General features: G+C 46.4%; 1 protein-coding gene across 1 annotated transcript in view; it reads left to right on the top strand.

Annotated features, from left to right (window-relative positions):
• Positions 1–13,149, top strand: part of Itga9 (integrin subunit alpha 9) — a 279,440-nt gene that overhangs the window by 50,843 nt on the left and 215,448 nt on the right. The window contains exons 6-9 of the mRNA XM_037208241.1: positions 1,263–1,392; positions 4,254–4,339; positions 6,888–6,956; positions 11,700–11,837. Coding sequence (XP_037064136.1) covers positions 1,263–1,392; positions 4,254–4,339; positions 6,888–6,956; positions 11,700–11,837 — 423 coding nt within the window. The remainder of the gene's footprint in view (positions 1–1,262; positions 1,393–4,253; positions 4,340–6,887; positions 6,957–11,699; positions 11,838–13,149) is intronic.

Raw genomic sequence — 13,149 nt, forward strand, 5'->3', positions numbered from 1 at the left:
TGAGTGATTGTGCCTTGCACCACCTTCTCCTGGTGACTAGGGAGGTGATCTGTCTATAAAGGAAGAAAGGATAGGATGGAGAGAAGAGAAGAGGGCTTCCCAAAGCCCTGTGGCCAATGGAGGAAGGGACCATAAACACACGGAGACCCAGCTGCCTGGTTTGTGTCTGTGTAGTCATACAGATATGTTATTCAAAAAGTTTATAATCTCAGTAAAAACTCAAGTGTACCCCAGGACTGTCTCTCAGTGCCTATATTTTTGTTTTACTATATAGAGCTGTTTTTCTTTTTAAAGACTCACTTGAGTGTTTGTCTATGTGTGTGTATGTGCTCCACATGTGTGCATGTTGTATTTTTTTTTTAACAAAAGAATTAGATTTTATTTTTTTCCTGAATGAAAGTTGTTTTTGTTATTTCTTTCAGCCATCAGTCTTCTCTACCTTCCCTCTCTCTTTGTGCTCTCCCACCCTCTAGGGACCTTCTTTCCATATTTAAAATTTTACTTATTTATTATTGTGTATATATATGCACACACTTGATGCATGCATGCAGGTGTTCCTGGGGTAGTACATGTGTGGTGGTCAGAGGACAACTTTCAGGAATCAGTTTTCTCTTTCCACCTTGAGTTTTGGGGTTGGACCTTGGGTGGTCTGGCTTTTGCAAAAGCCCCTTTACCAACAGAGCCATTTAACTCCAATATTTTTATTGAGACAACATCTCATGCAGCTCAGGTTAGATTTGAACTCACTATGTAGTCAAGGCTGGCCCTGAACTCCTGATCCTCCAGCCTCCATTTCCTGACTGTTGGGATTATAGGAGTGACCCACCATGCCAGGTGTGATGTTGCTGTGTTCTCTTGAGCACTGTTTCCTGGAGTCACATGATTTAGGAACAATATCAATTGTTCACCATTCCGTGTTTTATCTTAGGATGAACGTGTGTGTGTGTGTGTGTGTGTGTGTGTGTGTGTGTGTGTGTGTGTGTGTGTGTGTGTTGGGGGTTAGGGAGTGTCCATGAAGCCTCACTGATGGCCAAAACAGGGACTTGGTCTGTCACTCATTCTCTCCCCTTGCTTAGTAATCTCATCTTTAGGTCTGAAAATCCTGGCTACATGGTAGAGTCCAGATTGCCCAGGATCTGGGACCGTATGTGTCACTGCCATAGAGAGGCACTGTATGTCAATGCTCAACTCTCTTTTGCCGTGACTGCGGCTGTCAACGTATCAACTAACTCTCTCTGTCTCCTTTTGGATTTTTCCCCTAGGAGCTGGTGGTCATGGGTGCCCCAGGCTCATTTTATTGGGCTGGGACAGTCAAGGTGCTGAATCTCACGGACAACACATACTATAAACTGAACGATGATGTGATTATGAGCAGGCGGTATACCTACCTGGGTGAGTATCTGGAGAGTCTGCAGGTGACAAGGTGGACTGTGAGTGATCACCATGACCACAAGCTCAAGGATTATTGCTTTATTAATAGAAAGAAGAATTAGTTGGCTTTTATACCCATCAATCTAATTAATTACACTTTAATTAGAGTTCCTTAACATTTAGTTGCATACATGGGTGGTAGGGAAATCAAAGAAGAAACCCTGTGAAAACTGGATGGTTTTGTTAAAATCTAATGGGAAAACTTCCAGGGAACCAACCATTGCCTTGCTTTAGCAGCCAATCACATTCAGGTGGCCAGATATGGAATGAATGCCGTTGAACCTGGCTTTCCCTAGAGATCATTGTGAATGGTGTGTCTGCTTCCTGGTAACAAGTACAAACAGTAAGAATCAGAATTTCCATGAGATCAAGCAACATAGTGCTGAGCTTCCCTCAAAGGCTCTGGAAATTTCTCTTATTTTTTCAATTCTTTTAATCGTCTAAAAAGAAGATAGGCATAATTTAATTTAGCAACCACCAGGCAAAAATGATCCTGGGCTGGGTACAGCACTGTGTATCCATAGTGCTTGCTATGGAGGCCACAGCTTCAGCAGGAAGTTTATGGAATCAAGGACATTTGAGGCTATTCTAGACTCCGTAGGGAGGTGCTATTTCAAAACAAGGTGGGGTGGGAGGAAAGAAACAAAGATGGAAGGAAGGAAAGAAGAGGAGGGAGAGAGAGAAGGTTCTGGAAGAAGGCCATGCTCATTTAAGAATAGAGATAAGTTGGGCACGGTAGCCCATATCTGTAATCCTAGTGCTCTGGAGGTAGAGGCAGGAGGATCACAAATTTGAGGTCAGCTTGGGCAACCTAGCAAAAGCTTGTTTCAAAAAAAAAAAAAACAAAACCAAAAACGCACACAGCGATGGGCTGCCTTTGTTCATGTAACAGTGCCAATCCTTTTTGTTCAGTCCAGGCCTCAAGTGGACTGAGAATTAAACTAAATTTAGAAAGGTTAGTAATGACAAAATAATGTCTTTCATGCCTGCTGTATATAAATTAAGCCAAGGGAAACTCCTGACCCCCTTTTTGAATAGAGAATTCCCTGGAAATACCTTGGTAGGAGGGTGTAAGGGACGGAGGGGCGGCGGGGAGGGCTCGCCATTCCCAGCTTGAGCATTTTGCTGACTCGCGCAGACCCAGCCGCACTTCACACGCTTTGAGGTGTTTCTGCATCCAGCTCTCTAACCCACCACTCATTAAGCCTCTGCTCAGTGCCAGGCTTGGTGTGTGATTTCTTCCAGTTTCTGAAACAACCTTCCAAGGCAGCCATTATCACTGCCCTGTACAGTTCCTAGATGAGGAAGTAGGAAGACATTATGGACCGCGTCCAAGTCATGTGACTGACAGGCAGTGAAGTCAGTTACAGACCCACGGTTTCTGAGGCAGGTTCTGCATACTGCGGCCCCCAAGCCCAGGGTGTGTGCTGTGGAGGCACTTGCTTCCCACTAATCTCCCACTAAGCTGTGAGCACCCTGGGGTGGGGGTTTTGCCTCACATTCCCAGGGCGTTGCATAAATTAGTGACTAGAATGGACTCAACACTGAGTCAGGGATTTAAGGGAAGGCACAGAGTCACAGCTCCTTGGTGGCTTTAGGTTTGAGGACAGGACCTGTGGTTTCTCTCTGTGACAAACCAGAGGCCCTTATCTGCTACAGGGATTAGCGTGGAGTAGTTGAGGGTGATATCACTCATGGTAGTCTTGTATAATGCGAGCCTTCAGGCTGAGAGAAGTCAAGCACGTAGAAAATGAGATAGCTGTGCTAAAGTGATCGCAGCCGACATGTGTCGCAAGTCAACATGTAATCACAGCCTTAGGGTTTGAAGGTCATGAGAAAGCTTTTTTTCTACTGGTCAGGGGTGTGATTTCAGCCTGCCAGCTAGGCATGCGGGAAGCAGGAGACAGTTAAGTTAACATCATATGCCTTCCCCATTGTTTCTGGGTTCCTTTAAGCCCAGATTCTTTGACTCCCCATCTGCTCACCCATCCATGCATCCATCCATCACTAGAATCTCTCACTTCTCTTAAAAAAGATGTGATATAATTGATAACCGCAGATACTCTGGACTCATGCAGATGGCTTTGAATATTACTCAGTAATCTTGAGCATTGGTGGCTAGCCATGTACTATCTATATGCAAAAAAAAGAATATTGAAATATTTTGCAGTATTAGGAATTGAACCCAGGGCTTTATGCATACCAAGCAATCCCTCTACCATTGAGCTGAATCCCTAGCCCTATGTTTAGTTTCTTGACCTGGATGGGGTTGTACCCCTAAGGATGTGTATTCTCATTCATGAAGCTGTGTCATTAGCATTGTGCTCATTAGAGAAGTTGTATTCATTCATGAAGTTGTGTCATTAGAATTGTGCTCATTCATGAAGTTGTACATTTTTGTGTGGACTGTGTCAGAATTGTGCTCATTCATGAAGTTGTACATTTTTGTGTGGACTGTGTCAGAATTGTGCTCATTCATGAAGTTGTATGTTTTTTTGGTATGGACTGTGTCATTAGAATTGTATTTCCCCAAAGTAAGAAACACACAGAGTATTTAGCACCCTACTTATTCCATAGGGGACAATCAGAAGGTACTGCCCTCACACTGTCCCTGTGAGCATGCACTTTTACAAGACAAGCTATTTAATAAAAAGAGATTGACAGCTGCCACTTGTCCTCCAGAAAGGTTTATGTCCCAACAATAACTAGAGCATACCGTCTGGATAGAATACTACCAAAGAAATGTTTTCTTCTGCTGCATAGTTTTTTCTTATATGACCTCCTTCTCAAGCATGTCCTTGATTTCTTCCCATCCTGTTCAGGCTATGCAGTGACCGCTGGCCACTTCTCTCATCCATCCATCACTGATGTGGTAGGAGGTGCCCCACAGGATGAAGGCATTGGAAAGGTGAGGAGAAAAGCCTGAGGCATGACGTAGTACCAGGCAGAGGACGGGAGTGTGCTGCCCTGTAGAGGCTTTCCAGTGTGCTTTGTTCCCGTGGCCGAAGAGTAAGCAACAGACTGATGGGGAATCCTCCCCTCTGATTGTCTCCTTCTGGTCACTGGGAGGGTTCGCCTTGGAAGCTTAGAGCTCTTGCAACTGACTTTGTATGTGATTTTAAAGACTATCCTTGACATCATGGTACCCTCCAGAGGAAGAGCATCCAGTGTGGTCCTAATTCAAATACCTCCACCTTCCCAAGCAACTCTGACCTGATGAAATCAGATCTCATCTTCAATGTTTTGAGAGCTTTATAATGCCTGATTTTCATTTGTTTCCCTGATGTTTCAGAAAACAAAACAACAAAAAAATCCATTGTGTTCTCAAGACTAGTGCAACCAGGGGTAGCCTGGGAACATGTTGATCTAGCTTTCTCTAGTGTAGCTGCCAAGAAGGTAGAGGACACCCCGTAGTCCAGGGCACTCTGAGACTCTCTAGGAATCATGGCCTCTAAGGGCCTGATAAGGGGAACTGTGGCTGTGGGCAGCGTCACGGTTCAGGCATTCCCGCTCAGGAGATCCACATTTATCTTACTGGCTGTACTCATTCCTCCTCATTGCTGTGGCTAAATGCCTGTCAGAAAGCAATTCAGGGAAAGCAGACTTTATCATGGCTCAGAGTCCAAGGAGACAGACTCCGTCACGACACAGAAGCGTGGTGGTAGAAAGGAAGCTCCCACACTCCAGAAGCAGAGCATTAACCTCAAGACCTGCCCCCACGAACCTTCCAAGAGGCCCCTCCTCCCAACCCCCCCAAACAGTGACTCCGGCTGAGAACCAGGTGTTTAAACACATGAGCCTATGGGGACAGTTCACATTCAAACCGCAGCGCTGGGAAAAGCTCGGGCCCATAGTCCCAAGGGTAGAGCAGTGTTCATGTCTGACCATATCTTCTGTGGTTCAGAGAAGTGGAATCCTGAGTTCTGGAACCCACACCCTGGTTAATGAGCACCTTGAGCCGAGAAGTCAGCGAGCCCAGAAGCCGTCAGCTGACAGGGCTTGCCTGAGACGTTCTCAGGAGGTCATCTCACTGGACCATCTTGGGCAGCAGGCAGCACTGGCTGCTTGTGTTTCAGGGGTAGGATGCTGTGGAGAGAGGTCCTTTGAAAATGAAACCAAATAAATCAGGGCGCTGAGGCAGAGACTGTTGGGGATTGCACAGCTGAATTCTGGTAACTTCTGCCAAGAACCGGCTCTTTCTGAGTCACATGAATTTCTCTATATAGTGGAAGAAAAAAAAAAAAAAACCCAGTGATGATGGCGCCGCCTGGAGAGGAAGCAGGGCCGCCAGACTTCTCCGCTGTGACCTTAAGGATCTGGGTGCTTTCACTCCTGGTGTGAGAACACCAAGGTCTTCACACCAACGTGGCTGCTCCTTAGCCTAGGAAAGGGCCCTCTACCCTGGTTCACATCAGCTCATCCTTGCATACGGTGTAACCAGAGCATCAGGAGAGATGGCTCAGTGATTCAGAGGGCTGGCTGCCCTTATCAAGGACTAGGATTTAGTTGCCAGCACCTACGTCAAGCAGCTCACAGCCACCTGGAACTCCAGCTCCAGGAGATCTGAAGCCTTCTTCTGGACTCTCAACACATCACACACATGTCACACACACACACACACACACACACACACACACACACACACACACACAAGAAAGGGGAAGGAGAGGGAGCACAGAAATAATTTTTGAAGATGTAGTGATGAGGGGCTGAAGAGATGGCTCAGTGGTTAAGAGCACTGGTTGCTCTTGCAGAGGACCTGGGTTTGGTTCCCAGCACCCACATGGTGGCTCACAGCTATCTGTAACTCCAGTTCTAGGGGAGGGTGTGTGTGTGTGTCAAATGCCTTCTTCTGACCTCTGTGGGCACCTACATACATGTAGGCAAAACACTCATACACATAAAATAAAATCAATAAATCTCTTAAAAAAACAAATCAGACATCAATGAATTCATAGTGCTAAGGGCTCTGAAAAAAAATCCCACCATAAAGGAATTTATTTAATGTTTCCTTGCTTATTTCCCTAAAAGAATCCCGTGTTTATCCACACAGATTCCACAGTTCTAACTACTATGTGGAATCATGTTGGAGAGGTTGTCCCCAGTGCTTACCCCTTTGTCTTAGGTTGTGACATCCACTAAAGCTCTAACTCCCAGAACTGAAGGAGTTAAATTAAAGAAAAAGACCACCTATCTCCCGAGAGTCGAACCACTCAGTTCTAGTTGAGGAGTTCTTCAGGGCCCTTTTGTGTATGAACCATGGGCTCCGGAGCTGTGGGAGACCCTCTCCACCCCAGGATTGACACTTTGGTTTTGGAGTTGCCGAGAGCTCTGTCAGCACTTCTGTTTTCCTTAACCGGTGTCCACACACCTGTGAGAGACAACAGGAAGACAGTGACAAGCATCTCTAGTCAGTGCTCCGTCCTGACGAGGCTCTGTTTGTTTTCACTCCATAGGTTTATATATTTAGAGCTGACCGAAGATCAGGGACCTTAATAAAGATTTTTCAGGCATCAGGAAAAAAGGTGAGTACTTGATGTGGTTCATATGGGAGTCGGTTCCTTTTGAGGATGTGTATAATCTGAGGGTGTAGCGGATGAGTTTGTACACATTTGTACTAAGTTACAGGTTTGTTTTCAAAGGTGTCACAATTCAGGTGCTGCATCCGAATGATGTGAGCTGTCTGTCTGTCTGTCTGTCCCTCCCGTCACTTTTGTCTTCCTCTAGCTGTCTCATGCACACACAATTTAATCCAACCCGGACAGATCAGCTACTGATCATTGTCCCTGTCTGATCTGCCTGATGCCACCTCCTCTTCCCATGTCCTTGACCCCTGACTGTCACTGCCAGGGGAACTGCTATCACATAAAGAAAATTCAAATGAAACGCACCTTAGTTCACGTACAGGGATGTTCAACCCACAACCATCAGCTATGTGTACCACAGGGTAGCCATGGATGCAGTCAAGCACAAAATTATAAAGTTCCTTAAAACACTATGAGGTGTGTGTGTGTGTGTGTGTGTGTGTGTGTGTGTGTGTGTAATTATTTATTACAGGTAATGACTTTGTATCTCAATGTTCTTAGAAGGCTGAGAAACAAATAACCACAAAGCCATTTCTGAAGGCTGTCTTGGAAAAGGGTTATATGCTGCCTTACCACGCTTATCTTCCTCCCTGTTTTCTAGAAGTCTCCACTGTAATCCATGAGATTCAGCCAGTAGAATGGTTCGGTGATTCGTTCACATCCTTTTCTAGGGCTTCCCTCTCCTGCCTGTGTTTTTGTGGCTCAGATCATCAGGAAAGTGTGGCTGAGCTTTGTGGCTCAGCGGATATGGTAGAGGCTAGGAGGGTTGGGGGATCATGGAAGCCGTTGGAGGCCTTAGTGGGTTCTGGAACAAAGCTAAGGATGTATGGAATGTGGGAGGGGGAGCTGCCAGGAGGCTTTGCCCACAGTTTCCCTGAGACAAGGGGAAAACAATGACTGTTCCTTCCTGGCCCGCTTCCCCTGGGTCCCGCTTCATTCCCACTCGGCCTTGTTCTTGCCACACATCAGTCTGGGAACGGTCCATGTTGTTCCAACAGTGAACGGTGTTCACAATTCCAAAGATCCCACTTACACATAGTAGTTATATTTTTCTTATGGTTGCAATTTTAACAACCTTAATATGTACACTCAGTGTATAATGATCATAACCTTTACATGAAAAAAAAAGGTACCCACAAACTTGGCTTTGCTTTTAGCTCTCGGAAGTGTGCTGGCATGTGTTATTTTAACATTTCCCAAACCCCAAAACATTAGCATCGGAAAGTAACAGTGAAAAATTTGCAAAACAAGTTTTCTAAGCAACTCTAAAGTTAGAAAAGAAATAGCTATGTACTAGTTGTGATACATAAAACAGAGAGGGCCCCCCAAACAAGTGACTATCTTATGATAAATGGGTGGTTGTGTCCCTTGTGGGTGATAGGCCTACAAGTCAAGGTGTGAGCACTGTTTCAGAGTGCTCCAAGACCTGGACCCTGCCCCTGGCCCCTGCCCCCGCTGTTTCCTGTCCTTCTGTTGTCAATCTGCCTGCAGGCTTCTCTTCTCTGCCCAAAGCCTCCAGGTTTGGAGAGGGGCTTCCATGACCAATTGTGTCGAAAGGAGTGAGGTCTGGGGGATGATTTGAGACTCGATGCTGTGAGGGGAAATCATGCAGCCCTTGAGAACCTTGTCTAAGCTGCCTGAGGAATCAATGCATTGAGTTCTAGGACAGACACCGTCTGTTTGAATGGCCTCATTGTGATAGGGTGAGTCAGGTTCTTCCATGCAGAGACTGCAGGGCCAAGGTGCTTTACCCAGCTCCACAGCCACCTTCCTAATTCTCCCCCTCCTTCCTCCCATTCTCCCATGTCCCTCTCTTCTGTGTGTGTGTGTTCATGTGGATATACACATGTGTGTGCATGGTGGTGTACATGCATGTGTATGTGTGCTTATGGAGGCCAGAGGTTGATGTCTGGTGTCTACCTCAGTCATCACCTCTCTCTCTCTCTCTCTCTCTCTCTCTCTCTCTCTCTCTCTCTCTCTCTCTCTTTTTTTTTTTTTTGAGAGAGGCCCTCAGTTGGGCTGGCTAGGCTGGGAACTTCCTTAGCACCAGGATTATAGATGCTCACACTCAGGTCCTCATGCCTGCACAGTAGGTACTTTATTGCCTGAGGCATCTTCTGGGACTCCATCATTTCTTTCTGGCTCTTCTCTGCAAAGCCATCGCCCTGCTCTGGAATTGCCCCTAAATCATCTATACCCCATGCCCCGTGGCCTTCACTGAACCTCTCAGCATCTCCTGTTACCACATGCTCATCATCATCCATCTGACCTTGACATAGGCCTGTCCCTTCGTAGACATCTGCTTATTGCTAGAAGATGTTCTCAGCTTCTCCGTTATCTTAGAGGGGGAAGGACATGACCCCCTGGGCTTCTAAAGTATGTCTCTAGCTTTGCCCTTTTGTCCAGGGCTACACACACAACAGAAGGTTCCAACTCAGAAAGCCACACATTTACTTCTGCTTTTCTTTGGCTCCACTTTGGTTCAAATTGTCTAGTATCCTGGCTCCCTTTCAGGAAGAAAGAAAACCACAAACAATGACCAAAAAAAAAGAAAAAAAGAAAAGAAAAGAAAAGTGGTCTGCTCTTTATTAAGTCACACCTTACGACATTACTTAGTAAGATCATTACTAAGTTTGTGGTTCAGACAAATACAGACGTAGACACACTCTGATTACCAGTTAAGGAGCTCTGGGTCCAAAGTGTGTCCTTGACATGTTGAAGTGTCATCGACTCACCTCAGTGGGTGAAATGTCTGCATAGAAAAAACTTGGAGGATTTTAGATTGAACATCCGTGAAGACACCAAGCTAAGTAGTCTGCTTGGGTTAAGCCAATCACCCCCTGGGGCTCAACCCAAGAGAACAGCTCTTGGCTCTGCCCTTCTGTCCTTGACTGGGTTTCTAAGCAACCTTCCCAAGTCCTCCAGGCCTAGTGTTAACTGCAGGAAGTTGGTTGGAGCTCTCTCCACCTCTCTCAATCTCCCCAAGGTCAGCTGCCAACAGGTCTCACAAGTAAGGGAAAATTCCAGACCCTTCCATTTGAAAGCATTTACTTGAAACAATATTGCATGTTGTCTTCTCTTTTTGTTAGAAGTTTCATACCTACACCCCTTTGGGGCAGCACAGCTTGCTTGCTCAGGGCGTGCACAGTCGTTGCTTATTTACTTATTTATCACAGAACTGAGTGTTAACCTGGGCCTCTGACTTGCTGGGCAAAGCTCTCTTACTGCTTAGCTATATCCTTAGCTCTTCTGTAACTTTGACTTAAAGTTTTTTTTTTTAAACTACATGTACATGTGTGTGGGCATGTGCACATGAATGCAGTACCCATGTGAGCCAGTGATGTCACATGCCCCTGGAGCTGGAGCTGGAGGTGCTTGTGAGCTGCTCAGTGTGGGTGCAGGGAGCAGAACTCAGGATCTCTGCAAGAAGAGTGTAGGCTCCTAACCACTGAGCCATCTCTCCAGCCCCTACTTTTACTTTAGAGGGAGGGTCTTACTAAGTTTGCCAAGCTGGCCTTGAATTTGGAGTACTCTTACATCAGTCCTTTGAGTAGCTAGGATTACAGGTCCCCAATCCCATAGTAATGGGTCTTTAAAAAAAAAAAATGAACACATTGTCAGCATTTGGAATAGGTACTGAAAGTCAAAATGTAGATGGTCTCTTGGAAATGGAAAAGTTGATGTGCTGGGAGCCGGCTCTGCTGGTGATGTGAGCCACAGCAGGGTGGGCTGCTCCTTCAGCTAGGCCCGTGGGCTCCACCACTCACTCTCATGACTGAGACACACAACTCAGACACCACCTGTAAGCACACTTGAGCTGCCTGTCTCATCCGGGCAAAAGGCCTGGTCTTTGGTCTTTGTGTTTAAGATGGTGGATGTAAAATAACAGATACTGGGCTGAGGGAGAGGGCTTAGTTACAGAGTCTCCTTGTGCAAGTATGAGGACCTGAGTGTGATCCTTGGATCTTCAGACTGCTCATGAAAAAGCCCAGGGTGGTGGCATGCTCTTGTAACCTCAGCACTGTGGAGGTGGAGATGTGCATATGTACCAGCCCATGTGTACTTGCACACATATGTACCTGCACTCATATGAACAGGCACATACATGAACATGCATACCATACAGAGAGAGAGAGAGAGAGAGAGAGAGAGAGAGAGAGAGAGAGAGAGAGAGAGAATAATAAAGCAGCAGGTACTGATTTCACTCTGATTCAAGAAGATCCAGTATAAACTGGTCCTATTTCCCCATCTGTCAAACCTGATAGAACGTGAGTTACGTGTTATTCTGTTCTGCCAGCTCATGCCCCATCTCTTACTCTGTGTGAGGCTGGGGAGGATACGTGCCCCATGTCATATTTTCCTACCTGCTTATGTTCTGAGACTTCATATCCCTCCTTGCTATGCCTTGTGAAATGTCTGGCATATGGAGCACATATATATAACATAGTGTCTTGTTCTCAGGGGACTGTCCCTTTACCTGCCCTGGCCGGGCTCTAGGAAAGGGGTCTGTAAGATGACTAGCGTTGGTGTCTGATTGACTGGACAGTCCACAGGAGTTGGGCATGTCACTCTTTGCTCAGCTGACACAGCTTCTGAGGTGCTGGGGACATGTGCTGATGAAGAGGGGCCTTGGGGGTGAAGGACAGCCTCTGAACGCGTTGTTGTGATTGGACTTGGTTGCAGATGGGCTCTTACTTCGGCTCCTCCTTGTGCGCAGTTGACCTGAACATGGATGGCCTCTCTGACCTGCTCGTGGGGGCTCCCATGTTTTCTGAGATCAGAGATGAAGGGCAGGTTACTGTCTACCTCAACAAAGGAAATGTGAGTACAGTGTGGGTCAATGAGGAGATGGGTATTGGGGAGGGACAACTGTCCAGTCATAGTGACTAGCCCACTGGATCCCGCTGGAAGTAAATTGCACATTGGGCCATGTTACCCAGAGGAGATGAAGACCTGGGTCCTGAATGAAAAGGCTTAATGATCCATTATTGGACAGTTGTATACAGTGCGGGTCCCAGGGAGAAGCCTAATGGCTGTTGGGTGCTGTGTGTGGCTTTTCCTGCGTTCTCTAAGTGATGTCAGTGTGATATACACGTGGTAGCAATGGTCTCCATTTTTCAGATGAAATAAACCAAGGCTCAGAAGGTTAACTCACTTGTCTGAAATCTCACAGCTAAAAAGTAGAGAGGCTGGGATCTGACCTCAGCAAGCTGGCTTTATCTCTAGGCTCTGCCACCTCTCTGAGAATTTATGTGCATCTTTCTGGAGAGACAGGGATAGGATGTTGGCGAGGAATCTTGAGGAAGGAGTAGAATTGAGTGGAAAGGTGAATTGGACTGGGCAGAGCTCCCAACAGAAAGACGTATGTGGGCTGAGTGGTGAAGTCGCAGGACCCTTACCTAGTTCAGCACGGAGTCCGTGCTGGGTACCAGATGATAAACTGGCCAGGGGCTATAAGCACAGGGTCCCTTTTCTGCAGAATCATAAAGGGGAGAGACAGGCATAAAGGTGCCTCCTCCTTCTCTGCAGCTGGTGGAGGAGGGTGGATGGGACCTTGGGAAGAGGGCAGGGCAGTACCCAGTAGAGGCAGGGGACCCATGAGAAAGAAGACCCCAAGTGTTCACACACTGGCCGCACCCCATCTGACGCACCTCACTGCCGTATGGCTACACTGTGTACCGGGGTAGTCTTGTTTCTGTTGCACCACGACCCACTTGGGTAGTGATTGTATGGCACTGTGGAGGTGTAGAGATCATAGAGTAGGTAGCCTGAGCTTGAATCTAAACCCTGCCAAATCTTATGTGCAAGATGAACAAATAGCTTGAAATTGATCATTTCTTCCTCTACAAAGTAGGAGGAGGTGTCATGTGGTCTAAACAAGATGACCATACAGTCCAGGGGTGGATATACACAGAGGGACTTGGGGTTTTCCCCATCTCACTAGCAGGAAGAATTACAGAACTGGCCATCTGTGACCAAGAATGCTTGGATTTAACCAGCCACAGACTGAACACATGGGCATAAAAACCATTGTTCCTACCGAACATGTTTAGACTGTTTCCTTACCATTGTTCCCTGAATGACATAATGTAAAACATATTTGCATATCATTTGCATTGTATTAAACATTGTA

The sequence above is a fragment of the Peromyscus leucopus genome, chromosome 7, assembly GCF_004664715.2.
Source record: "Peromyscus leucopus breed LL Stock chromosome 7, UCI_PerLeu_2.1, whole genome shotgun sequence".
NCBI classification, from domain to species: domain Eukaryota; kingdom Metazoa; phylum Chordata; class Mammalia; order Rodentia; family Cricetidae; genus Peromyscus; species Peromyscus leucopus.